Source organism: Urtica dioica, chromosome 7, assembly GCF_054948205.1.
Source record: "Urtica dioica subsp. dioica isolate 48M chromosome 7, U.dioica_male_clone48M_v1_H2, whole genome shotgun sequence".
Lineage (NCBI taxonomy): Eukaryota > Viridiplantae > Streptophyta > Magnoliopsida > Rosales > Urticaceae > Urtica > Urtica dioica.
In genome coordinates this window covers 45,581,779-45,609,222 of record NC_142762.1, presented here as the reverse complement: position 1 = coordinate 45,609,222, position 27,444 = coordinate 45,581,779, and the positions used below count along the sequence as shown (strand labels likewise).

Here is a 27,444-nt window from a genome sequence, read left to right as displayed (position 1 = left end):
AAATAGAGAGACTCAATCACATCACCACCACGGAGTCCACAACGGCCGTGCTTCGCCCTCCGTCTGAAACGTGATTATCGGAGGTTTTAAGTTGGAGTGGCATTGTTATCATCAGTTGCTACAAAAAGAGAGTGGTTTACTCAAATTCCCAAAGGGTTTGAAAGAAATCAACATAAGATTTAGTATTTATGTAGAAGTTTTTTTTATGGTCTCTATATATCATAAGACGAGTTTTCAACAACAAAACAAAAGTGGAACCAGTCAGGTTTTCATGAGTTTATCCATTTTAAGTAACATGTACATAAATAGTGTTTTTAAAGTGTAACGTGTTGTTTTGAATCTTTTTCAAAATAGTATTTTTTTTAACTATAAATTATTATTTGAGATTATATTCTTTATATACAAATATATGCTTGTGTGAACCGTAAACAAAGTTAAAGCCCAAAACATTGAATACATTATAAAAATTAAATAATAAACATCAATACAAATATTGTTTATAACTTAAAAAGATTATTTTGCGACACGCTAATTTTGTGATAAATTACATACAATTCTAACTAATTATGAATGATCATGATGCAAGTAATTGCGGGTATTATATATCTATGAAGACGGCCCAATCTATGTCGCAAACTTTATTTGGCAAATTACAAGAATATGTTGTTTAAGTGTAACATCTTAAAAATATAGTGGCTATTTTAAATATTTTCATAAATTAAAATTGCCAAATATTTTTTCCGTATAAATAATATTCTAAACAGTAAATATAGTTATATGGAGCCCAAAAAAATTAATTAATTAAAAAATGTAAATATTTAGAAAAATTAAGGAAAATGATTGTTTATAACTTAAAAACATTATTTTGGAAATACAACCTATAAATACGCTACTTTTGCCATAAAATATAAAAATGGCTTCCAGAAACAATTACCACCATTTTTAGTTGGTTTGGGCTTATAAGCCGAAACAACCTATGTTGGACTAAAAAAGAACATGTTAATATGTGAATTTTTTTTAAAACAGAAATAATATGAGAAATGAAGAGATTGTAAATTTTTAAAAATAATAGTAATATTTCTCCTACCATAAAAAATAGTAATATTTCTCCTATGGTAAATTTGAATTATATCCACTGAAAATTTATTACAGAAAATAATTCAACTATAAAGATATAAACCCAGAAAATAACTCATTTCAATTCAACATGTAAATTTGATTCGTTTATTGTTTTTTAAGAAATGAATATGTATTATTGTATATAATTTATAGATGATAATGTACAGTTAAAATTTCCTTTTCTATTCTTTATCCCTTAAAATCTAAAGGGAATATATTGGTATATCAAAACATCAAGGGGCACGGGCGTCATTTCCTAATTACTTTCGCCTGAATAAATATTTCAGTTTGTAGAGAAAAGAAATGCAAACGAAAAAAAAAAAAACCAGAGGTTGTCTTGCTGATAAAGAAACAGAGAGAAAGAAGTAAGATCGGAAGATGTCAGGCATGGAGAGACTGCAGAGGATGTTCGCCGGTGCCGGCGGAGCTTTAGGCCATCCTCCGCCAGATTCGCCGACTCTCGATTCCTCCGAGCAAGTTTACATCTCTTCCCTCGCCCTCCTCAAAATGCTCAAACACGGTTCTCTGTCTCTCTCTATCTCTCTCTTTCTCTCGTGGTTCTTTCTGGTTCATTTCCTTTACCTGTTCATTGATTTTCGTTGATTTAAGGTTTCACTGCGTTTTTCGATTGGTATGGCCGAATTAGGGTTTAGTTTTACCTCGATGCGAAAAAATCTTATTCTTTCGTCGGTGCGTTGAATCTGATTGATTATTTTCGGATTCGAAATACTAGAAATAGTGTAGGTGAAGTTAGTCTGGTTGATTGGGGTTTTTAGATTTGGTTTATGTTTCCAGGGAGAGCTGGAGTGCCAATGGAGGTTATGGGTCTGATGCTGGGAGAGTTTGTGGACGAGTACACAGTTCGTGTTGTTGACGTGTTTGCGATGCCACAGAGTGGTACTGGTGTCAGTGTCGAAGCTGTTGACCACGTTTTCCAAACCAACATGCTTGATATGCTCAAACAGACTGGACGGTATTTGCTCTTTCCTCTCGCCTATAAGACTCCTTATTTAATCTAATGAAATCAAGCATTTCCCAGCTGGAGAATTCGGGAACAATTTTTTTGTTTTGCTTTTGCAAATTTTCCCACCGTAATGAGACCTTGCCTTATTCGTGTCGAACGTTTGTTTTTATCTCTTTTGATTCGTGTTTCAGTCCGGAGATGGTCGTTGGATGGTACCACTCACATCCTGGGTTTGGTTGCTGGCTTTCTGGTGTGGACATAAACACCCAGCAGGTTACATATTTTTCTTTCCTCAATTTGTTTCACCAGAAGTGGAAAAATCCTTTCTAGACAGTATTTTATTTTCAAGACTCCAATATATGCACACATCAACCTTTAGATCAATTTCCAAACTGGTCTTAAACCACAATTGTGTTAGTTATCCTGAATTTGGAAATACAGGTATCCAAGTTTGTTCCTTGGTGCATATATCTGAATCTATTCCACATAATCTATTCTATATGAAGAATCGCTACGCTAAGTGATGTTTGCAAGTAAATTTTGGGCGCTTTGGTTATTGAATTGTGTCTTGTGCAGAGTTTTGAAGCATTGAATCAACGAGCTGTGGCGGTTGTGGTAGATCCGATACAGAGTGTAAAAGGGAAGGTGGTGATTGATGCGTTTCGGCTGATCAACCCTCAGACGATGATGCTCGGCCAAGAGCCCCGACAAACCACATCCAACCTTGGCCATCTCAACAAGCCATCTATTCAAGTGAGTGGGATTTCCAGATAATCGCTTTCTATAGTTTAATTCATTGGTACTTAAGAGTCATTTGATCTTCGTCCAGGCATTGATCCATGGGCTTAATCGTCACTACTACTCAATAGCAATCAACTACAGGAAGAATGAACTCGAGGAGAAAATGTTGCTCAACCTCCACAAGAAGAAATGGACAGATGGTCTAACACTCCGCCAGTTTGACACCCATTCCAAAACCAATGAGCAAACCGTTGAGGTAGAGCGAATTCTTAAAAAGTATTGCTATCTTTCCCTCTTGTTTGTTTGTTCAGAAAGTGATTTGAGTGAGTAAATTGGGTACAGGAAATGCTGAACTTAGCAGTAAAGTACAACAAGGCGGTTCAGGAGGAAGATGAATTGTCGCCGGAGAAACTGGCGATAGCGAACGTGGGAAGGCAAGACGCGAAGAAGCACCTCGAAGAACACGTCTCCAACTTGATGTCCTCCAACATTGTTCAAACCTTGGGCACCATGCTCGACACTGTCGTCTTTTAAATCTGACAATTGCATTTCTCGATCTTGCCTTGTACTTTTTCTCTGTCATCTCTGAGGCCTTGGTTTGACGCAAATATTATTTTTAATTTTTGTTTTTCCCTACTTTTGCTTATCTATCAAGCTTATGAATTTTAGACACCATTTGATGGAAGCTCTTAGACCCGGAATTGATCATTTTATTTCTATACACACGCTTTGGCAAAACGGTTAGAACTTATAATGGATTTGTGCCTTGATTTACGTGGCAAGAAAGCGGTAGATGTGTGTGCAGCCAATATAGGCTTTAATTTAATCACCACAGAAAAATTGGGTAGTTAGTCAAGGTAATGTCTTATCCCTTGTATCTATTTAGTGGGATATGTTACCAACAGCCGGGGAATTTGGCCAAAGTTCAGTTTCGAATTTTAATGAATTAAAAAAATACACAAAATTTCTGTAAATCTGCTACTATGTATTGATAATAAGAAATTTGTTCCAATAATTGCGGAACCTAAAGAAACAGAAATTTTAAGTTGAGGATGTCAATAATTTGAAAACTATGTGTATCTTTGTATATTTTCACAATTACATACAAGTACAATTTCTCTAATGGCATCTCAAAAAGGATTCTCTCATTTTCTCTTACCCGCTCCTCATTCTCGTCGCATATCTCTTTGCTCCCGACGGCCGACGGCACTCTTGCCCCATGCCAGGCCATCACAATCATCATTTGGTAGTAGAGCCAAAGTCAAAAGCTAAAAAGAAGTGAAATTGAAGACTCATCTCTTTTAGATTATTTCTCTGGATATTGTTAAATTGGGGAAGTGAGAATCATGTGTTTGGGGTGATTTAGAACGCATGCAAGCACTCTAGGGGAAGTTTTTAGGGTCTTGTTAAACACAGTCGACAAGGAGGTCTAGAAGCACATTGGGGTATAAATGCATCAAGTTTTACTAGTTCTACGACGACACGACGACCACATATGAACGGTGTCAAAGATCAAGTCGTAAAATTTAGGCAGCCCAACGAAATGGCATTAGACATCCTCTGGCAGCGCGATTCTATTATAACGTTCGGATTATCTGCAAGCGCGCAATATTGAGCCGATCAAGGTGGTTCGAGATGACAATATGAATCAACTTATGCGTTTGGTCAGTTCCACGTTGCATGCACCGCATAGTTATCACATACAATACATGTTCAACATTGAATCCGTGATCTTATTTATAACTTGAAAAACACATTTTCACGATAAAAGAAAAAATAGACACGTTATTCTTGCTATGAATTTCAAAACACATTATCTTCGTCCATACTTTGCCTAAACAATTTGTGAACAACATAGAGAGCATGTCAAAAGACCATCACAAAACGACAACATGTACTGATGAATTTTATCAACTCGTTGAATGGGTTTTACACTTGCACTAACTATTATTATTATTATAACTATTGATTATGACGAGGATACGAAATCAGCGAGAAGACTAAGAAGCTTTTTGGCTTTGTCCGTGTGTGGTGTGAGAATGTGAAAGATGTGATCTTCACCTTCAGTCTCCACCATCTCAATCTCACCCTTCCACAACCCGCTCTTCAAAACGGTGTCGTAGTAAAGCCAACCACGCTCCCTCAGTATGTCGTTTCCGGCCACAAAAACGACAATCCTCTCGCAGCTCCTCAACCCGTCCAGACTCGGAGCCCCGACGACGAACGGGTTAATCAGCGGATCGTCGTTCCCCTTCTCCGACGAACACGCCACCGCCCACCACCGGTCCACCATCGCCCTCCGGCCCAAATCCCGACTCTCCGACGCCAACAGAGCCTCTCCCCAGAAGTAAGGGTGGACCATCGCCGCCGCGGCGATTCGGATCGCCGGCTTCGAATCGTCCGATTGGCTGAATCGACAGATCATGTTGTGCGCTATATTCGCCCCAGCGCTGTCGCCGACGAGGACCACGCGCTTGAGATCTACGTCATCGTCAATCCACGACTCCTTCGTTGCGCCAGAGCCTATAATTTGGGGTCAAAATGTCAAAATCAAAACCATAGTAACAAACCAAAATAAAATTAATTTTAGGAGAGAAACTTGAGGTTTTAATCATTATATAATATTTTAATCAACATAGCTTAAGAATTCGGAAAACTAATCGTACCTTTTAACAGACAATTCGATACTGCTTAGAAAATTTCGGTGCTTCATTAAAAAAAAAAAAAAAATCGATACTTGTTAAAAAAAAAAAAAATCAATTCATGGAAAATTTCGGTGCTTCATTGAAAAAAAATCGATACTTATAAGGATATGATTTTTTTTTATCTGAATAAAGATATGTCAGCATTCACATGTCTCCTTGGTAGTGGTTAAAAATCATTTACGGACTATCCTAAAGGTTAGAAATTCAAGTTTCTTATTTAAAGGAGTTTTAAGTAAATTTTAGATTTTTTAAACGTAGTTAACAATTACAGAGAGATTCAAAAGTCTTGAATAAATTTTAGTGAAAAGAAAAAAAAAAGTTACCAATCCATCGGAGAGCGGACCAGCAGTCGTCGAAAGCGGCGGGGAGAGGAGTCTCCGGCGCGAGGCGATAGTCGATCGAAGCGACGACGGAGTTCGATTTCGCGGCGAGGTTGTTCAGGAAGCGGTGGTAGACGGGATCGGCGGTGGATGAGATGAAGAATCCTCCGCCGTGGAAGTACACCGCTAAGGGGAGCCTCTCTTGTTTTCCGGCGGCGGAGGGATGGTACAGTCTGGCGGAGACTCCGGTGGCGGAGTCGAAGACGACGTCCTTGGAGAGGACGCCGGTTTCGGAATCGAATCCCGGCGGCGCGATGTCAGTTCCGGCGAGGCGCTCGACGGTGCCGTTTTTGTAGAGGCGGAGGAAAGGGAAGGCGTCGATGGAGATCTCTGAAGCTGAACCCATTTTTTTTTTGCTTTTTTCTGTTTTTTCTTTTTTTAGTTTGGGGTTGGGAACGAGACAACTCTGCTTATATAGACAGAAACAACTAAAGAGATGATCTCTCTCTGAACTTATAACTTTTATTTATTTATTTATCATAGTCGTCGTAATTATATATTTTATGTATATGTTGTTATCATTGTCAGTTATTTACCGATACTATTAGTCAATGGCCATTAATTAAAGTTCAAATAATATAAGCTCACATCACCATTCACCACAAATTGTATAGTATGAAATGTAATATGTATATGCAGTAGTGGCCGCTTTCTTATGTTTATATTTATAATTCAAAAAGTTATCCAAAATAGTCGTTTGATATTAATTATTTAGTAAAATAATTAAAATTCAAATTTTTAATAAAGTAATTAAAATTACATTATTGACACCGGTATTAAGTCAATATTTGAAATCGCACGTGATTCAATTTAGGGTCGGACTCTATATAACCGCACAAGGGTTAAATGGGAGTGGAGTCTTCTAACCTCGTCGTCATTGGCTCGTCGAAAGTAGGTTTCAGTTCCTCGTAACTTCGACCAAAAGTCTTCGCGTTATTTGTGTTCTCCACCTGAGAAACAAGAAAACTTAAATTAAGATGTTAATGAGGAAGTATTTATAGTTTTCTCTTTGAGCTGTGAGATGACCTTGACTTGGCTTTGGAGGGATCGGTGGTGAGGAAAACTTGGCAGCCATTTGGAGTCGGTAGCAACTTGAAGCTGGTGGCTGCAGGAGGTCGGTGGCAATGACTTGATTTAGAGTCAACTTGAGAAATTTGGCAAGGAGTCGATTTTGAGGACTTCCGTTCGAGGAGTCAACTCGAGGCCTTCGCCAACGAGTCGACACGAGAACATCGTCAAGAAATCGATTTGAGGAGTAGACTTCTTGCCTTGTGGCTTATCTTGAGCTCATGTCTTTTTTTAGTCATTATTTTTCTACAGCAAAAAAGTTACACTATAACACGTTGTCAAAATATTTTTTTCGACACTCTCGTTAAAATTTTGACGATTCATATAAATAATTAATCTTTTCATAGAGTAAAAAAAATTATCGAATTATTGTACTTACACATTTGGCTATTTCATTAACTTTAGTTATTTTACAAATATATTAATTTTAACTTGTTATTTAGCTATAACTTTCTACTATGCAAGTACATCTTAAACTTAATAACCTAAAGTAAATGTGACAGAACAATAAAATAGATAAAATTGTCTTGAAGAGCCTAAAATTATAATTAAATGTTTTGTTTTGGAAGTGTCTAAAATTTTGACGAAATTATAGATTAAAAAAATTGTCTTAGTACTAATTACAAACAAAATAATTAAATACTAAAATATTCATTAAATTTTAAAATAATACAAGACAATAGTCGTGGACATGACGAAAATTTCGTTCGGTATTTTTGCTGAAATTGAAACATATTTCCACTCCCGATTTTATTCAAAATGGAAGATGGTTGCGTTTTTTGTATGTTCTAAACAAGCTAGGCATTGGAAGGAAGTGTAAATACCACTTCCGTTAGTGTGTCTTCGCTTAGTGATAGTGACATTTTCGTTAAGCAATTTTTTACCTTCCGAAGGTTAACGGAAGTGGTATTTCCGGAAGGCTTCATGAAAATTAGCATTTTCGCTAATTTCCATTGTGGAATAAAAAAAATAAAATTTATTTAAATGGTAAATCAAAGGGATTAAAATTTTAAAAGAATGAACAATATGTAAAATGAATTGCATCTTTATTAATGACGTAATAAAAAAAAAAGTAAAAACATTACAACAAGATTATGAGTAAGGCATTACAACAAAACTACACTTCACATGTAAACGGAAATATTGTAAAGTTGTTGCAATCGGAAAGATGTTCAACAATTTTTTAAATACTATGTAGTGCTAAATAAGATATGGGTGTGTAAACGGCGGACGATGCAAATGTTTCATCGTAAAAAAATTTGTGAAGAAAACGAGTAAAACACTTAGTTACTGCGATGTCTCATTCATACATTTTTTTATAATTTTTATAAAATATATTAATTTTATATACTTAACTATGTAATACTAATTATAGAAATATAAATTTTAGAAATTTAATTATATTTATAATATTGTAGAGAATATTGTAAAGTTTGTTGTAGAATGAACTGTGAGTTATGAGATGAGTTGTGAAAAATGAAATAAAATGGGGTCTATTTTATAGGCAATAATCCGAAATGAGCTGAAAGTGTAAATGTGTTATAAATATTGTATCTCTACAGTGAGAAATAGTAAAAACAAATTCAGCCCTTCATCAATCTAATGGTACAGAAATTAAATGCTAAGATTGAATTACAAAAAGCCATATGCAACGCCTTCAACGTCTTCAAAGCCAACATTCACCTAATAGACTAATGGAATTAATTGCGCGTTAATGCCAGTCTGTGTCTCACTGCCACTTTCGACACCTGACGGAATTCCTTCTGCCATTACCGAACACACAGAAATCGATAGTAGGCCAAAATGAAAAGTGATAGTGGCATTTCCGTCTTTTTTCGTACTAGATGCCCAACATGAATTTTGATACGAGTGACATAATATATATATATATTTAAGTTACATAGTCAATGCCTTCGATTATCTTTATTGTTTTTCATTTGATTTAAAGTTAGCATTAAATTCAATGTTTGATTGAATTCAACTAACACGCATGGCTATTGGCTACAATTTAATTGAACCGACCGGCAAAGTTGTTATTAATTCGTTAATTTGGCAAAATTGGATAAAGAAAATGATGACAAAAATACCTAATATTTATAAGTTGTATTATTTATATACTTATTATTCAAAAGTTGCGGGATGAATATTCAATGATGATTTTTTATCTCTCCATTACTGTAGAGGTGTTAACTTGGATAGAATAATACATGTCAACATCTCGTAATTTTGATAAATTAAAAAACATAAACAATTAATTTTCGTTTAAAGAAAAATGAACTCGAGTAACCATCATGCTCTAATCCAGAACACTATATAATTTAAATACTATGTATATAATTATATAAAAAAAATTTGTCGCAACTAGCCAATTTTTTATATATGTTTAAGTTTTTACTCAAAGTTTCATTTGGTTAAGAAATAGCCAATCAGACCGAAATAAATTAATTAACAGTTTAGGTTCATTTAATTTACTTCGACGTAGTGGGCTATTTTTCTAAGTAAATTAAATTAATCTAATCAGTTAATTATTTTACCTTGGGCTGTTGGGCTTTTTTTAAAATAAAAGTAAGCTATTGGCTATTTTTTATTTATCAAAATTATCAGATATATACACGTGTTATTCCATCCAAATTAACACTATTGATAGTAACAGAGAGATAAACAATCGACATTGAGTATTTATCCCGTAATTTTTTAATAATAGATATATAAGTGATACAGCTATAAACATTAGTTATTTTTATCGTCATTTTCTCATAAATAAAATATTTAAGAGCTCGTTATTTATAAGGCAACAAGACGATCGTGACATTGTTGACTTTTTTTTTTCCCTCCATTATAAAAAAATAAAACAAAAACAAAACCTGGCAAACTTTCTCTGGAACACTCATATTATACATGCATTCATCCGTATTCATGGAACCAAACAAAAAAAATTATGTATATGTTTACTCGTGTTTCTCGACTATCTTATGCCTTCTATAAGCAAAATGCATAATGTGTTAAAAATTTACAACGAAAATGTAGCTATAAATACCAAATTCATGCTTTCACGTAGTTATCGATAAATAATTTTTTATATTTATTTTTAAAAATTGAATGACGTTAGTGATTGATTGTGGAAATTTTGTCGCATTACACCAGGGCTTGAAAGCCAGGAAAGTCAACAATAACAAAAAGAAAAAAACAATATTCTTTGATAAACGTTAACTGCATTAACAATAAAGGAAGCATGACATAAAAGTTACCATATCACTCGACGTTTCTGTTTTTGCCATTTTATTTTCAAGAAAAAACTAATATTATCTTATTTGTAGCCGACGTTTGTAGATTTATAACCAATACTAAACTAAAAAATTGGAATGTAGGCAACGTTTGTAAACGTATAAGAAAATAGCTAATGACAATTATATTTAACTTAAATATTTTTATATTAAACATGTTATAATTAACAAAAAAATATGTAAATAATTTAAAAAATTCGACAATTAATGTACCAATGGTGAATTTCGGCGTAATTCTACACTAGTAGAAAGGGTTTTCATCCAACACAATAAGTCTATTTTTGAAGCTCTTTTCGGCACGAATCCGTATGATTTTGAATCACTCAATTTCGAGTTCATATAAAGAAGATATGTATTTTTAGAGTTTTTATGAGGAAAAAAAACTGTATGAGAGAGAAATAGTGACGAATCACTGTAGCAAAAAAAAAGACTGAAAAAAATGTAAATAGTTTATTAAAGTGTCACCCCATCTGTTTGACTATTTTTTAATAAATTTTCAAACGTTGGTTATATCTCAAACATGATGTTTGGAATGACTTGTTAGTTACAAATTTCAGAAAATAAAGATATACAGACACGTACGCGAAACAAAAAAATACATCAAATACTAAAACTACGATTACATTTTTAATTTACAGCCCCAACTCATAACACGACCAATAAAATTGATATAACCACTCAAGTACGCATTATTTTCTATTCAATCAAACTTCCGTATTCGATGGAATAAATGTATGATATGATCAATCAACTAGCATGCACATTTCATATTCTTTTAATCAAAATCAAATTTATGTATTGATAGAATAAGTGCATGTAATATAATCAATCAGCGTAGGAGTATTTTGTAAGCTAACGATGATGTAATCATTATAACAGGATGAAAAAATCACATGAATTTTACACAATATCACCAAATTTTTCTTAAGACTTTTCATTACTATTTTATGATACTATCATCATAAAAATGGTCAAATTTATAAAGTTGTCGCCATAAAATAATCAAGATTGAGAGTTTAGTTTTTAGATTTGGATTTTAGAATAATACTAAAACACATATTTATGACAAATATATTAGTAACACTATTTTTTCCCTCTCGTAATACAAAAATAATTTAAGTTCATGAAATTGATTGAATGAAGAACAGATGTTGTAATATTTATTCTATGAGTGTGTATGCGTTTTTTTTTCTCTCTATGATTGTGGTGTTCTTTTAGCCATTGAGGTCTACAGAAAAACTTTAGGAAAATCACGAAATTTAATTTAAGGATATCGTCATCCAATCTTCAAATTTATGACACGATATCACCATGAATATCTTTTCAAATAAGCTCTTGGAAATGATTGGAAAATATATGTGTCATGAAATCTACAAATTAAATCTGAAGAAAAATAAATTAAATAGAAAACATCAGATTGGCAGTGAAAATTAACAAGGAGTCGAGCTAAACGTCATAGTCATAATAGACAAAAGATAAATTTTTTAAAAAAATTATACAAACTAGCCCCCTTGAAACGTTGAAATTTCAAAATAACCAAAGTCGTATAGGTGAAACTAGATCGATTTAGTTTTGACTATTTTTAATAATTGAATCCAATTTTTTTTCTTTCTAAATTTCCGCACCAATAACTAGAATAGTTTAGTCAAAAACCAAATTAAATTATTTGATTATCCGATCATTTAAAATCAACTAATCTTCATATTTATAACCAATTTTGAAAATTTTGAAATCGGTTTCAAACAAACAGAATAAAAAAAAATAAATAAATAAAAACTTTTTTCATTACTTCTAACAGCATAAAATATTGTATAACTAATCAACAATAAAGAAATGCAACATTACCAACAACATGTATACATGATGTTAAACCGTTTTTTGGATTTAACATTTGAGGACACGTGGCGTGTCTGGAATAGTCACGTGCCTGGTATTGGATCGGTCCAAATTACTTTTCGAGAGTCCAAAGGGCTCAAGGAAGTTCGGGGCAAAGCCCAAAGCGTCCAGGAGCTTCAGATGATCTTAGAATCGTAAAGAGGGAAACAATGTTTTGCCTTCTTCTTCGTCGGGAATGCGTTCTTCGTCTTTGATTTCTGGCCTGGGGGTCGAGCTCGCTTGGATGGTTGAGCTCGTCAGGAGGTCGAGCTCGCCAAGGGGTCTGGCTCGCCTGGTGGTCGAGCTCGTCTGGAGGTCGAGCTCGCCTGGGGGTCTAGTTCGCCTGGTGGTCGAGCTCGGTTTGGAGGTCGACGCTGGCTGGAGGTCGAGGTCGCCTAGAGGGGTCGAGCTCGCCCGGTGGTCGAGCTCGTCCGGAGGTCGAGCTCGTCTGGAGGTCGAGCTCGCCTGGGGGTCTAGCTCGTCGGGAGGTCGAGCTCGTCTGGAGGTCGAGCTCGCCTGGGGGTCTAGCTCGCCTGGTGGTCGAGCTCGTCTGGAGGTCGAGCTCGTCTGGAGGTCGAGCTCGCCCAGGGGTCTGGCTCGCCTGGTGGTCGAGCTCGTCTGGAGGTCGAGCTCGCCTGGGGGTCTAGTTCGCCTGGTGGTCGAGCTCGGTTTGGAGGTCGACGCTGGCTGGAGGTCGAGCTCGCTTAGGGGGGTCGAGCTCGCCTGAGGGTCTAGCTCGTCTGGTGGTCGAGCTCGGTTTGGAGGTCGACGCTGGCTGGAGGTCGAGCTCGCCCGGTGGTCGAGCTCGTCCAGAGGTCGAGCTCGCCTGAGGGTCTAGCTCGCCTGGTGGTCGAGCTCGGTTTAGAGGTCGGCTCTGGCTGGAGGTCGAGCTCGCCTAGGGGGGTCGAGCTCGCCTGGAGGTCGCCCCTGCCTGGAGGGAGCTCGCCTGGGGGGTCGAGCTCGCCTGGGGGGTCGAGCTCGCCTGGGGGGTCGAGCTCGCCTGGAGGGAGCTCGCTTGGAGGTCGAGCTCGCCTGGAGGGTCGAGCTCGTCTGAAGGTCGAGCTCGTCTGGAGGTCGAGCTCGCCTGGGGGTTTAGCTCGTCGGGAGGTCGAGCTCGTCTGGAGGTCGAGCTCGTCTGGAGGTCGAGCTCGCCTGGGGGTCTAGCTCGCCTGGTGGTCGAGCTCGTCTGGAGGTCGAGCTCGCCCAGGGGTCTGGCTCGTCTGGTGGTCGAGCTCATCTGGAGGTCGAGCTCGCCTGGGGGTCTAGTTCGCCTGGTGGTCGAGCTCGGTTTGGAGGTTGACGCTGGCTGGAGGTCGAGCTCGCCTAGGGGGGTCGAGCTCGCCCGGTGGTCGAGCTCATCCGGAGGTCGAGCTCGCCTGAGGGTCTAGCTCGCCTGGTGGTCGAGCTCGGTTTGGAGGTCGACCCTGGCTGGAGGTCGAGCTCGCCTAGGGGGGTCGAGCTCGCCCGGTGGTCGAGCTCGTCTGGAGGTCGAGCTCGCCTGGTGGTCGAGCTCGTCGGGAGGTCGAGCTCATATGGAGGTCGAGCTCGCCTAGGGGGGTCGAGCTCGCCTGGTGGTCGAGCTTGGTTTGGAGGTCGACCCTGGCTGGAGGTCGAGCTCGCCAAGGGGGGTCAAGCTCGCCTGGGGGGTCGAACCTGGCTGGAGGTCGAGCTCGCCTGGATGGTCGAACCTGGCTGGAGGTCGAGCTCGTCTGGAGGGTCGAACCTGGCCTGGAGGTCGAGCTCGCCTGGAGGTCGCCCCTGCCTGGAGGGAGCTCGCCTGGGGGGTCGAGCTCGCCTGGAGGTCGAGTCTGGCCTGGAGGTCGAGCTCGCCTGGGGGGCGTGACCGTGCTCCTCGTGAGCTGCCTACGTACCCGCCTTGCGGGATCAGGTCATGACGTAGTTCATGGGTTTTCTCGGTTCAGACTCTATTCCAGAGTTGAGAGTGGAGTTTTTTGGGGTTGAGAGTCTCTGGGGTTTAGAGGGTTTTCTTTGAATTCGGGGGATTCTCTTCGTCGTTTCCTTGAGATGAGAATGAGTGAATTATTTATAGGAAAAGAAATCGGTGCTTGATGCTTGGTTGATGCTTGGTTGGTGCTTGGTTGATGCTTGGTTTTTTAGTCATGCGTGTTTGGTTGATGCTTGCTTGGTTGATGCTTGGTTTTTTAGTCATGCGTGTTTGGTTGATGCTTGCTTGGTTGATGCTTGGTTTTTTAGTCATGCGTGTTTGGTTAAACTGCCCTTTTATATCGTAACGTCGTTTTTGCGATTGGGGCGTCGTTTTTTTACCATAAGGAAAAGACGGCATAACACATGATACACTTGCAACACACACAAACTAGACAAATGAATACATGGAACAATATCACACAACATAACGAATAATAAAAAAAAAATTACCTTAACTATTTAGTTTAATTAACAATCCAACAATAATTCAATTTACATATAACAAGAATAAAGAAACACAAATTAAGATCTCCATGACCAACTTTATGGGGGAGTGAGACTATCTTTTGAAAATAAAGTAATTAATAACCATTTCAAAAACCGATAACCAATTTAATAGAAATTAAAGATCGATAACTGGTCTAAATATTTTGTTTTCTGACATGGAAATTAAGTAATGAAAGTGAGAAAAAAATCTTGATCTTTTATTTATGTTATTTTACTTTATCATTATCAGCCCAGCTTAATGGCAATAAGCTGTTTGGGCTCCCCACCCCAGCCCACCTTTCATCACTTACCAAAAGCTCATGTCGTATCTTATTTTTCGGTGTCGTATTTTGTTATAAAATAACAAATAATTAGCTTCTTTTGTTGAGGTAATAAATCTAAAAAAGAAAAAGAAAAAGAAAAGTACAGGGAAGTGGAATTCTAATCAAAACCTGTTTTCTGCGCAGAGACGGAAGAGAGGAGAAAAAAAAAATGGAGAAGATGATGATAGGCATGAGATCGGTGTGTCGATCGGCGGTTTTCAGATCTCACCGCGTCTCTTCCGCCGCGAGCTACCAGTTGCTCCGCCGCCACCACATCATCGCCGGTCAAACCCTCGTCGATCTCTCTGCCACCAACACCCTCGCTTCTTCTGGTATTTTCTAGATTTGTAAACCAATTCTTCTAATTTTACGAATTTCGAATAAATAAAAATTCAATTCCAACTTCTCTATTGCTGGTCTAGTTATTAATTACATATATGCCACAGAAAAACACTCCCTGACTAATTTTCTGAGTTTATATGATTCAATACTGTCTTGCAATACGATGTCGACGACCAAGTTACGAACTTTTATCATGTTGCAACGCTAGATTCATTACTAGAGCTATGAGTCTATTTATCTTTCTCTTTTTTACGCTATCCTAAAGATGTTGTAACAGATTTCAGGTCGCCTCTTTCAATGAGTTTGGGAAGCAGGCGGTTGTACAGCTACTTCGTGGCTCGCATGCCCGCCATAACCGACCCCGAGCTGAACAAGGCTTTCAGGGCTTTAATGGCCGCCGGTTGGGATGACCTTTCCAATTCCCTCGTCAAGGAAGTGAAGTCCGCGTTGTCGAAAAGCACCGACGACGAGGAGGGAAAGAAGGTGGTGGAGAACGTTTTCCGCTCCGCCGAAGCCATCGAGGAATTCGGTGCAATGCTCATGAATCTCAAGATGGAACTCGACGACGCTGTTGGAGCGAGCGGCGAGGTATGTGTTAGCCTTTGATACTAACAATTCTCATAGTATTTTAGGGCAGGTCATTAGGGTTCACGAAAGAACTGTGTAGGCCTATCATGAAGGTTGTTATCAATATAGGTGTTGTGTTCTATGCTATCCTGGTTCAGTTCTCGAGAGTGTTTAAGCTTGGTTATTTTCTGCTGTCTTAGAATACCAAGCCTTTGACGGATGTTTGGGAAAACGCGATCCGTACTATATTCAGCCGCTACACTGCGTATTTGGAATCGTTCGGCCGCGATGAGCTATTCTTGAAGAAGAAAGTCGAGACCGAGCTGGGAGGAAAAATGATTTTCTTGAAGATGAGGTGCAAGGGACTAGGAGCCGATTGGGCAAAGGTTTGTATCGCTTTGAGGAATAGGTCTTCGTGTGTTTTAAGTCTTGCTGTGCAAGTTATTATGTTGTTCAGTGGCTGATATGGTTGTTCTTGTTGCTGTTTACAGGTTTCAGTGATTGCAACTTCAGGGCTCTCCGGCTCATACGTTGAGCAAAGGTCATAACTTTTTTTCTCACAGTTTAGCTTCTGATTGGGTTTTTTTCGAGTGTTTTCGAGCCTTTTCTTGTGTTTGGTCTGATAGCGTTCGGCGAAAAGACCAGGACGTTACTTTTCTCAGAAAGAACCCGTGTTAAGGTTGATTGCTGTTGAATAAGAGCTTATTTATGCTAATAAAAATGCCGGTTTTCATTTCTTTCCCTCTTTGATAGTGCCTGAGAAAAAAAAAAGGCTTTTTCATTCTTAAAGCCTGACGGTCTCGTGCATATTTACGTCCTTTTTCACGTAAGAGTTATCATGATTAATGTTCGTGAATTGAATTGATACAAACAGATATCGAATGATAAAAGAACAGTCCCTTCCTTCAAGGGCTAGACTTCAATTTACAGATTTCTATTTCGCCCGAAAAAAGCTCCCTTGTTTAATTACTATTATTATTATCATAAATATGTCACTATCCTACGTGGTCAATGGCACTTCTCTGCTACCGATTCTTCTCGCCCGAGTCCTCTTTGGTCAAAGCCTCATCGAGGCATCTTCGTTCTTCCTTTCGCCCGACCCCTCTGGTCTTGCATCTCCATCATTGCTTGTTGAATTCACATAACAGAGGATCATTTTGCTCGGCCGACTTTTGTCTGTTTCTGTCTTTAAATAATAGCCAAAAACGATCTTTACGTTGTATTGAATTTCCGTCTTTTAGCTCCCCTAGAAGAACTAAATTTGGCAATCTCAAATGTAACAAGGCACAAGGTCTTTTTCAAGCCAGAAACACATTGATTGGTAGTACTGCTTTGTTTCTAGGTATATGGCATATGCTCTGTTGGAACATTCATTTTTGGTTGGTCGGGAATATTCCAAGGCTCAGGCAGGCTTGGCATTGTATAATAAATGCTCGTTATGTGACTATGACCCTTGATTAAATAGTCTTCTAAAAAAATGATTGGAGAAAGGTGACGCTAGTTCATACCTTCTTGCTCTCTCAGATTTGGTGCGAGTTGAATAAAGCTATAAGAAAATGCTTTTTCTCATCTTCTTTTAATGGCCTAATAAGTGGGGTGGTCACTAGTCTCACCATTATCATTACCACCACACAAATTTAGATGGTTACATTCTTAGACCATAATCACCACTAAAATAGCCTCCATAATTGACAAGGAAAAATAAAAAGGGTAAACTTTGACTCTCCTTGCCATGTTTACAAAACATGAGAAGCTAACTAGAACTGCAATGCTCAAAGAGGGCTTCTTTATGATCTTATTATAAATATAAAACAAGAAAACATACATGAAAACTTGGAAGCATTATCAATAAGTGAGCTTAAGAGTTTTTGTACTGCCTTTATGCCATGACCAAGACTCAGAAGGAGATTTTGGGAGTGGTGGAAGCAATACGACCTTACGGCAAAGACCGAAAGGCCAGCCCTCGCAGTGACAGAACTCTCTGATTATCGATCGCCTTTGAAGCTCATTCAAGTCAACCTCGAAAGCACCGTCGTTCAAGCTTGAGCTGTGAGAAAAACTCGCCTTTGCAGAGACAAACACGTCTCTGTTTGTATCAGTGCTCGAACGGCAAGAGAAACAGCTCTTCACGGACAAGAACTCTTCACACTCATCGAAACCTTTCACCTCTTCTTTTTTTTCGTCGGACCCTTTTGGTGTTATGTACAGTTCTTTGGTCTTTGGAGAGTAGACCCACAAAAAGCTATCCGACATCAACATGGTTGGTTTCTTCCTCAGCTTCTCTAGTGCGCCACTTCGAATAGCCGAAATAATTACCTGAGAGAGAGAGAGAGAGAGAGAGCAACCAATAAACCTGTGTTCAACTAATGATAACACTGTCAATCAATGAAATGACTTAGTAGTATTGACTAGTACTTCTTCATCATCGATATCAGTGACTTGTTGTTCTTCTTCAGCCTTCGCAGCTGAAATCGTCTCGTTAATGGTACAGCAGTTGGAAAACGGGTCCTTCAAACACGTAAAGAGAAATTTGCATCTCTTGGAAGGGTTTTCTGGTTCTACACGGTAAAACACAGTCATGTTTTGAGGAGGAAAAAAAGAAAAACTATCAATGGTTTTGTGAGGCGAGGAAATTTATATAGAGATTAAAATGCTTAGTGGGAAATAATAGTATTTGCTTATGTATGTGATAGTGGCTTATCAGCTTATTTGACAGTGTTGCTGCATTGTATTCTTTTCTTGGGGTAAAGGCAAAGTTAAAAAGCACAAAACAAATGATCCATAAATTTTCTTTTCTTCTCTTTATTTTTGCTTTAGGCCTTTGTGTCTCTCTAGTTTCAGAGGTTCACTTCAAGATAAAGTCATAATGAAGTGGGACATGGTACCAAACCATGACTCATCTGTGATGTTGCAGTTTGAAAACTCTGTGATAAATTAATAAATGTCCAACTTGTTTTAGTGGAGGCGATAATAATTTACAGTTGCCACTAAAAACCATATGGGTCCCAAAAATCCCATTTTACCGGAAATCAAACTTGATTGATTCTTCAACTTTGTTAAAGATAAGAGCAAAAAAGAAAAGAACCAATGAACGACTGTTCTTATTTATTCGACGGTAAATATAGAAGAAACTGAATTATCAGAAAGAAGAAAAAATTCGAGTCCCAATCAATAAATCTGTACACAGTCTAGACAATCAAAGAAAACTAAGAAGATAGAACAGAACAAAGAGGACGACAAAATATTCTGTTCTATGCCGATTCGAAGAGGCTACGAATTCGCTCGCTCCGTCGTCTCCGATCTCTGGAGTTGCTGCGAGGTGAGAGAGATGAGAGACTGAAGTCTCGCCACCGCCGAGGCTTGCTCCGGCGGACACTTCGAGAGCGAGACGTTCAGCGAGCGAAGAGCCTCGTCGAGCTCGCCGGCGGCGAGCGCCGAGCAACCGGCCTTGAACGCCTCGTCGGCGATCCGCGCGTCGTACCGAGCCACCACGGCGGCGATCCCGTCGGAGCTCTTCTTCTTGCTCGAGGCCGACGGGGAAGCAGAGTGTGGCTCGAGAATCGAGGTCGCTCTGGCGAACTCGAGGTTCGAAATCGCCGCGTTTATCTCCGACATTAGGGTTTCTGGATTCTCCGGTGCGGTGGTTGCTACGCCGTCGAAGACGCTCCAGCGAGGGTTTATCAACATCGCCTTTCGCACCGAATGGGATTGAGATTCCATATCGCTGTTCTGTGCTTCCTCAGAGTGCGAGTCTTCTTGCACAGTCAAGCCTGACCTTCTTCCCCAAATCATCATCTAACCTTTTCGGATGATTAGTCAACTTAAACTCAGTCCCTTTTTATTCTTTCTCGTGAACTAACTGACCACCAAATAACAACAAAAATAAATCGAGTTTTTTCGGTCACAAAATCTCAAAAGACAAATAATAATAATAGTACGAAAGCTAATCATGTTCATAATCATAACTATGGTCTAACTCTAAAGACACCGTTTTCAGCATTTAATGCACTATTTTTTTCTTTCAATAATACTCAAATACAATCAAGAGATAATTAGGCCAATAATTTAAATAAAACTTTGCCTAAAATTTTAAAAAAAATTAGAAAATTGATTAGTTGTAACAAATTCTTTTAAAATCAAACTGTCTTTAGAGCATCTTTTAATGCATGACACTAAAACTATATAAATAGAATAAAAACTCTCCAATGTTAAAGACTCTATAATTTTAAAACTTTATATTTTGTGTAACTTTTACCCTAAACGAATATTGTTGCACCAAATTTAGTGTAATACTGTTCATTTGGTGTAAAGATTATATACGTAATTTATTATTTATTTATACTATATTTACACATAATTAATAAATAAAATATAATTAAATTTTTATATATGTAATTAGACATTACAAATAACTAATAAAATTAAGACATTCAATCTGAAAGCATCTTAGGTTAAAAAACCTAATAAAAAACATATTATTAGAATATTCCCTTTAGTATAATAAAATTGAAAGTAAAATACCATTGGAGCAAAAAAAATATTTGGTGTAAGAGTTACATCAAACCATGAATAAGCTATAGTACACTGTTACCGAGCTTATGAAGGAGCTTCACACTGCTAAAGGTCTCACTAAGAGAAAGAGGAATCAAGGAGAGGCACATGCTACTGAGCACAAAGCCTCCACCTCTGGATCTAAGAAGAGACCTCACAAGGCCGAGAAGAAGAACTATACTACCTACCTCAAAGCAAAGGAAAATAGTAATGTACTTATTACCGAAGCATGCTTAGCTAATAGCTGATAATGTATCAACGTGGATTCTTGACTCCGCTGCTACTAATCATATTTGTTGTTCCTTGACTGGTTTCAAGAAAACCAAAATCTTAGAGGAAGGTGACTTCTCCTTCAGATGGGGTGATGGAAGCTCGGTGTCAGTGAAGGCCGTGGGATCAGTGACGCTATCTTTTGAAGATCGAACTTTAAATTTGAATAATGTTTATTTTGTTCCTTCCTTCAGGAAGAACTTGATATCCGTTGGTCGTCTTTATGAGCAAGATTATTGTTTAAAGTTTATTAAGAATGGAATTATAATTTCTCTTTCCAATAATTCTTTCGTCACTGATGCATGTATAAAGAATGTTCTCTTTTACATTTATCCCACGCAATCTTCACATTTAGACACTTAAATAGATAACGATCTAGTTAGGGAGCCAAAGAGGATCAAACTTTCTAATTCCTCCGCGCATATCAGTCTAGACAGGATTAAGAGACTTGTGAGGGACGGTCCACTCCAAGCCTCTGCAATAGGTTCATTACCTACTTGTGAATCTTGTATAAAATGAAAAATGACTAAGCGACCTTTCTCTGCTAAGGGTCAAAGAGCCACTGAGTTGCTGTAACTTATACATTCTGATGTATGTGGTCTGCTCAGTACACAGGCACGAGGATGATACGAATACTTCGTTACCTTCACCGATGATTACTCTAGATACGGTTTTGTCTGTTTGCTCAAATACAAATCCGAGACCTTTGATGTATTTAAGGTCTTTCGGGCTTTAGTGGAAAAGCAAACTGGAAAATTTTTGCAAGTTTTGAAACCGAGAAGTAAAAGAGATGTAGGATCTACCCAACCAACCATTGATCCACCTAGGTCTATAGAAAGTCTAGTAGATTGGTTAAAAAGGAATAAGGAAAAAGGAATTTAAAAGAGTTGATATATTACCTACTGAGTGGTATCTTATAAAAAAATGCATACCGATAATATATCGCTGATATATCTCTTACTGACGAGTTTAACAACTAATATCTTATAACAGAATATAATATAAATACAAAAAATTGGCTACGTAAGCCACATAAATGCTGACAATTGTGTTTTAGCCAACATTTCGTTAATAATCTGTAAATAGCAAACATGCTTACTAGCATTTCATTAATTGACTTTTTTTACACCTTTGTCCTTATTAATTCGGCTACTAATTATAATTTAGGCAGTTTTTTTTAAAAATTTTGAATCAAACCGAATAGAAAAGTAGTTTACGTGTTTTTTTTTTGAATTTTTGGACGTGAGGATTTTGAAGATTTCAGAGGTTGACTTTTGATAGTTAGTTTATATTTTCGTGGCAAAACATTAATATACAATCTGTAAATATATTCTTAATTTATTGCTGAAATGCGATTTTGATAAAAGATAATTTCCTACTTATTAGCAATTAGTTATGAGAATCAGATTACGTTGATTTTATTCCTTAATTGTGACTAAATTAACGATTTGTTACTTGTATTTGTGTGTTATCGAAATTCAAACTGGATGACGCTCATTTTTTGGATTCTTTCATTTTTGTTCGATTTTTCATGATTTTGAAGAAGAAAATACGTCAGAATTTACATTTATGTTGTAAATTGGTTGTAAACATCCACTGGAATACTGATATTTACAATATGTAAATTTTTGTAAATATAATGTAAATTTATTTACAGAATCAAAACCCAGAAACCCCAATTATTTTAATCTCGTAAGTAAAGCCTTAAAATCAAGAAAATATTGAAAATTCCAAAAACTCGGTATCATCAACACAAAAATATAGTCAAGAACTCCCTTTCAATCTCCAACAACAAAAACTAACAGATTGTTTGATTTACGCATGCCTTCAAAAACTCATAAACACTAAATATACATAACATTTCCACATAGACGAGATTAAATCTAAATAACACAAATTTACACAACATTCAATTGATTAACATAACCTGGGCTATAAGGTTTGGACAACAACTTTTGGGGTAGATCCACATGGAAACATAAAACTGAGTCCAAAATGAAAATTAAATCCACATGGGAACATGAAACCCAGAAAGATGATAAAGAGAGGCGCAAAATAGAGGGGTTGGGACAAGAGTGGGTCGGAAAGGGTCGATGGAAATGTTATCCTCGGCCGCAGGGTTTCGAAATCATCATCATCCTCGACCGCGGCGTTGTCGGAAAAGCCTCCAGGCGGGGGAAGAAAGTAGAGGGGCTGAGGCAAGAGTGGGTCGGAAAGGATCGAGAATTGGCTCTGAATCGCTGTTGGGTTTTTTTTTTTCAGTTTCAAAAATGGGTTTTTAAAGCGTGTAAATGGTTATTGGTGGTTCGACAATTTAGCCTCATTTTCGGGATTCTGATTAATGCATGATTTTTTTTTTAATATTTGGGGTGAAAATGGGCGGGAGTTATTGGAGGACATTTAAGTCTTTTAACATGTTATAAATAGATTGCTGTGGCTATTAACGGGAAATTAACAGAATGATTGTTAAAATCAAAATCACTAAAGCCGTGTGGCTATATACCTATATAACCCTTATAAATAAGTGGTATAATTTTTTTAAAATGTATATAATATATACCAACATATCTAATAAATATGCATAGATATAAAATAAAAGCTAAACAAAAAAATCGCACATACAATAAAAATCGAGATATTTGCATCAAAGTCACAAATTCGGCTCCAAATTGCAAATGAGTCACGACGAAAAAAGGTGTTGCATAGATGTCACTTTGATAAAAAAAAAAAATAGGACCAAAATACCCTTACGCAGATTTCAAAGTAGACTCGCAGTCAAATATTTCGAAAAAAAAAGTAGACTCACAGAAGAAATTACAAAAAGTAGACTCGCAGTCAATATTTCGAAAAAAAAAATAGACTCACAGAACAAATTACAAAAAGTAGACTCGCAGTCAAATATTTCAAAAAAAAAAGTAGACTCCTTTCGAACAGGAGACCGTCGTCGCTGCTTCCGAGCAGGACGTCCATCGCCATCGCGTTGGCCAGCATCACGCTCGCCGCCGCCGCCACTCCGACGTCTCTCAGGGATGCCTTCACGGCCGAGCACGGCTTCGTCGCCGTCTCCTCCTCGCGATTCTTAGATCTAGATCTAAGAATCGCGCCGGATTCCGGGTTCACGCTCGACGAGGTCGCACGGTTCTGCAGATCCACTCCATCTCCGACCGCCGCCGCCTTCGCTCGCACCCCTGGACGCTCCGGCGCGACTCGGCCGCCAAAACCAGCTTCTTTTGTAGGTGAGGGTAATTTAGACTTTCTATAGGTGACAAAAATGCAAATAAGTGATACGGATGCAATTTTAGCAAATAAGTGACACAAATGCAAGAAATGGCTGAAGTTGTGACTTCAGCCGCAAATGCCACATAAAAATCGTACATAGATATGCGCACAAAAAATTATGTCACTTATGTACGCACGCAAAAAAAAAAAAAAAATCATATATACAAGTGAAGTGAAGGGTCGAATGCAATTGTGAAGAAATAAAATGTCCCGCATGCATTTTATATCATCCATTTGGTAAGAGGAAAACAATTTATAAAGAGGAATGTAATGCTTTTAAATTTTAAAGACATTCACGGGCCCAATGTTAATATTGTATATGCAGTAATATTTAAACATATCCTAATATTTAAACATATCCGTATTTGGAATTTCAGTTCAATGTCTCCCCACTCTAATCAAATCAATGAATTTAGAAGGTGAGGTTGCACAAAGTATCCCAAACAACTTTCAACCAATAATGTAGATAAATAACTGAATTTTCATGATTGACAATAGGACCAAAAATACAGCAAGTTTATGAGGAAATTTCACTCGTATAACGTATGATAAGTAATGCTCTACTACAATTCCGACCCTGACTCCCCAAAGACTAAAGCAGAGTTTACACCAGGTCCATTAACAAAACAAAAGACTGTTTTCTTTTATGTAAACAAAGCCACAAGAGTACAATAATCATGAAGTTTCCATTTTTCTACCTGTTCTTTTCGTAATTGTTACAGCAGCAATTAACTGAACATAATCGATTCCCGTGGTAGCGACCAAAAAAAAAAAAAAAAAAAAAAAAATTATCGGCCGAAGCTTAAAGGTCACGATACACCAACGACACCAGAGACCCAAGGCACGATCAATGGGGCCGTGGGATGGGATGCCCTGTACGAGTCCGAATACTTGTCTTTGAAGTTTACCTTCGGCTTCTCCGACTGCAAAAAAAAAATAAATAAATAAATTCAAGGTGGACTTGGATCATAAGCGAAAGAGCGACCTCAATGGATAGATTGCTGAAATGTGCTTACGTATTTGAGCCAGCATTCTTGGTTTTTATGGTCGTAGATGTCCGGGGAATAGCATCCCAACTCAGATGGGCAATACACCCAAGTGTTGCATTTCTTATCGCCGGGCTTTGCGTTCTTGGCGTGATCTAAGCAAGCCTGACAGCAATCGGCGGCGCTTTCTTTGTGGAACGTGAGTCCCCATTTCACGGCAGCGCCGTCGTAATCTGTGTGCAGCTCGACATTGCATTCCTTTGGAACTGGTCTGCCGGGCAAAATGTCTTCATCTGTGTGTGAGTAAGTGTCGTAAAAAACTTTCACTTCGGTCATTACTTCTAGAACATGATGAATAAATCTGACCTCTGAAGTTGAACCATATCTACAAGGGGAAAAAAAAATTTGAATGTGAATTGGGTATTTCTTCCATACCTGGTTCCTCTTCGCCTTCAGGTTTATCGTCGTGTTCCTTGATAACTACCTCTGGAGGAATCCATAGGCCAATCTCTTCTGATAACACTTCCCAATCAGATCCCAGAGCTCTTAACAGCAACTCTGCCAAAAAAAAAAAAAAAAAAAGTCTTAGCTTGATCATTGAGTCCTGTGGAAATTAAGTACGATAAACTACGTAGGGGAATATATAAAAAAAAAAAAAGAATGCAGGGGAAAGAAACAAAAGCCATACCTGCCTCGTCGTGAGGTACAGTCGAATCCCCGATGGTCATCTGCTTAGTTTCATTTAGTTTCTGAATCCGCCAGCTTTCAATTGCACCTGATGAAGCAACATATTATTCAGATGGACGTTCTCAAATTTATTGTCTGGCTAATCGTGGTTATCGAGTTATTAGCCGCCGATAATTATCAATGCTGATACTATCAATAACTGCTCTAGATCTGAATACGTTGTCTTGACAACTTGTTATATAGACGGGAAAAGTTTAAGCTACAAGAAAGAGTTTCCAAGAAGAAAAAAAAAACCAGTAATCGCATAAAGTGCTAATTAGAGTTGGCACCGATTTAGATTCTTCCTGTGATGAAATTTCAAAGCAAGCTAACTGACAATTGGAACAATATGAAGCATTCGATCTTAAGACAGTTCAGTTAGCGATAATCACATCACAAAAAGCATAAACAATTTAGCAGTGAAAGCCGAGGATCACCTGTGTACCACGAATCCTATTTTGAACCCGTTTCGTTAATAAGATAAATGGTAAACTTGTTGATTCTTATCAAATTCGTACCACGTTTAGCAAACTATCCGGAATCAATACCAAGTATTGCATAAACCAACGCTATGATAATAATAACAAACTAAAGCAATATAGACTAACCTCTTTGCTCAGTGATATTCGCATCAGCACCCAAAGCTTTCAAGCTCTGAATAATGTCCTCTGCGATGCTCTGCTTCAAATGCTCGGGAAGTTCAACGACCTCCGAATTTCCTGAGAGCTCCTTCTCGAATTTCTTCACCTGTTTTTGACAAAAACCAAAAAAAGAAAAAGAAAAAAAAGAATGTCTTCAAATTTGGCTACCACCAATAATGCCTGAAAACTACACAGCCACAGGATCTTATCTTTTACCCATTTAACAAGCTCGGTGGGTTCGGCTTCACTCCGAATCCGGATCGATTCTTCCATCTTCCGGATTTGGTCCGGAGTGTACTTAACTACTGAGCCAAGATTAAACCCACAACAAACCAAAACAAAATCAAACCCTAAGTCACGTCAAGTGTTAAGAGAGAGGCTAGGGAGAGAAAGAGAAGTGACGAACCAGGGCGCGAATACGAATCGGAGTAGAAATATACGGAAGCGTAGAGAGAGCGGAGAACAAAGAGAGCTACGACGATGTTGAGAAGACAAACGGCAATGGCGGTTCTCTTGTACGAACAACCTGAATCCATAATCGACTTCCATTTCCATTTCCCTCTCCCACCTCCTTCTCCCCTCGCCATCGCCTCTCTCTCCTCATTCCACCATCGATTTCCTCTCTCTCTCTCTCTCTCTCTCTACAGTTCAGCTTCTCTCTTTATCAGATCAATCGACGAACACACGCCAAGCAAACCGATCTTGAATCAAAACAAACACTGAGCGTTTCCTTTCTTTTAAATTTCTTCGAGCGCAAACAAAAAATGATTCGCGGCGAGCTTTGAGGAATACCAATGTATGTGTTTTGAGGCTTGCTTGGACCGAGTGACGATGATGAAGATCGGCGCTGGGTTTTTTTTTTTTTTTTGGGTATCAGGATTCTAATTTAATAATAATAGTAATAATTAATCAATTAATTAATAAAATCGATAATCCTAATCGTAGCGTGATTTGTTGGTGGCGGTGGGTGAATTTCTCCTTCGGGTTCACGCTTCTTGGTTAACGTGCGCGCTTGTGGGATACGATGTCATGTCTCGCCTAGATCTATGTAGTAGATTAGCTACTAATACTATACTATACTATATTACTTATTTGTTTTTAGGAAACTAAATAATAACTAACACTCGTAGCGTTTTTTGTTTTTTTGTTTTTGTGATGTTGAAAAGAGTCTGGAATCGTTGGGTCAGGTT

The 27,444-nt window shown here is 38.1% G+C and overlaps 6 protein-coding genes across 7 annotated transcripts; 2 read left to right on the top strand and 4 right to left on the bottom strand.

The window, feature by feature from the left end:
- The first annotated feature begins 1,395 nt into the window (after positions 1 to 1,395).
- LOC149392127 (Mov34/MPN/PAD-1 family protein) lies at positions 1,396 to 3,547 on the top strand. The gene is made up of 6 exons (XM_089618872.1): positions 1,396 to 1,639; positions 1,915 to 2,092; positions 2,275 to 2,356; positions 2,660 to 2,836; positions 2,913 to 3,080; positions 3,167 to 3,547. The coding sequence occupies exons 1-6, from the start codon at positions 1,498 to 1,500 to the stop codon at positions 3,356 to 3,358; spliced, it is 939 nt and encodes a 312-aa protein (XP_089474998.1). The 5' UTR covers positions 1,396 to 1,497; the 3' UTR covers positions 3,359 to 3,547.
- A 1,044-nt stretch (positions 3,548 to 4,591) lies between these two features.
- Positions 4,592 to 6,380, bottom strand: LOC149392126 (alpha/beta-Hydrolases superfamily protein). Its single transcript, XM_089618611.1, has 2 exons — positions 5,853 to 6,380; positions 4,592 to 5,347 (listed from the first exon to the last, which is right to left on the bottom strand). Exons 1-2 carry the CDS (start codon positions 6,253 to 6,255, stop codon positions 4,794 to 4,796), a joined length of 957 nt encoding a protein of 318 aa, XP_089474737.1. The 5' UTR covers positions 6,256 to 6,380; the 3' UTR covers positions 4,592 to 4,793.
- Positions 6,381 to 14,958: 8,578 nt separating this feature from the next.
- Positions 14,959 to 16,538, top strand: SDH5 (succinate dehydrogenase 5). The gene is made up of 4 exons (XM_089621350.1): positions 14,959 to 15,224; positions 15,512 to 15,822; positions 16,002 to 16,187; positions 16,293 to 16,538. Exons 1-4 carry the CDS (start codon positions 15,062 to 15,064, stop codon positions 16,347 to 16,349), a joined length of 717 nt encoding a protein of 238 aa, XP_089477476.1. The 5' UTR covers positions 14,959 to 15,061; the 3' UTR covers positions 16,350 to 16,538.
- A 965-nt stretch (positions 16,539 to 17,503) lies between these two features.
- On the bottom strand, positions 17,504 to 18,546 carry LOC149392124 (uncharacterized). Its single transcript, XM_089620526.1, has 2 exons — positions 18,217 to 18,546; positions 17,504 to 18,117 (listed from the first exon to the last, which is right to left on the bottom strand). The coding sequence occupies exons 1-2, from the start codon at positions 18,379 to 18,381 to the stop codon at positions 17,647 to 17,649; spliced, it is 636 nt and encodes a 211-aa protein (XP_089476652.1). The 5' UTR covers positions 18,382 to 18,546; the 3' UTR covers positions 17,504 to 17,646.
- A 336-nt stretch (positions 18,547 to 18,882) lies between these two features.
- LOC149392123 (uncharacterized) lies at positions 18,883 to 19,750 on the bottom strand. Its single transcript, XM_089620988.1, has one exon. It carries the CDS (start codon positions 19,594 to 19,596, stop codon positions 19,072 to 19,074), a length of 525 nt encoding a protein of 174 aa, XP_089477114.1. The 5' UTR covers positions 19,597 to 19,750; the 3' UTR covers positions 18,883 to 19,071.
- Positions 19,751 to 24,359: 4,609 nt separating this feature from the next.
- On the bottom strand, positions 24,360 to 27,386 carry LOC149392122 (dimethylallyl, adenosine tRNA methylthiotransferase). 2 transcript variants are annotated; one of them, XM_089621011.1, is made up of 7 exons: positions 26,661 to 27,386; positions 26,471 to 26,556; positions 26,222 to 26,360; positions 25,576 to 25,662; positions 25,323 to 25,445; positions 24,918 to 25,180; positions 24,360 to 24,824 (listed from the first exon to the last, which is right to left on the bottom strand). In XM_089621011.1, the coding sequence occupies exons 1-7, from the start codon at positions 26,839 to 26,841 to the stop codon at positions 24,711 to 24,713; spliced, it is 993 nt and encodes a 330-aa protein (XP_089477137.1). In that variant the 5' UTR covers positions 26,842 to 27,386; the 3' UTR covers positions 24,360 to 24,710. The 2 variants fall into 2 exon arrangements, with proteins under 2 accessions (XP_089477137.1, XP_089477136.1); XM_089621010.1 differs by having other exon boundaries at positions 26,471 to 26,559; positions 26,661 to 27,384.
- Between the last annotated feature and the right edge of the window lie 58 nt (positions 27,387 to 27,444).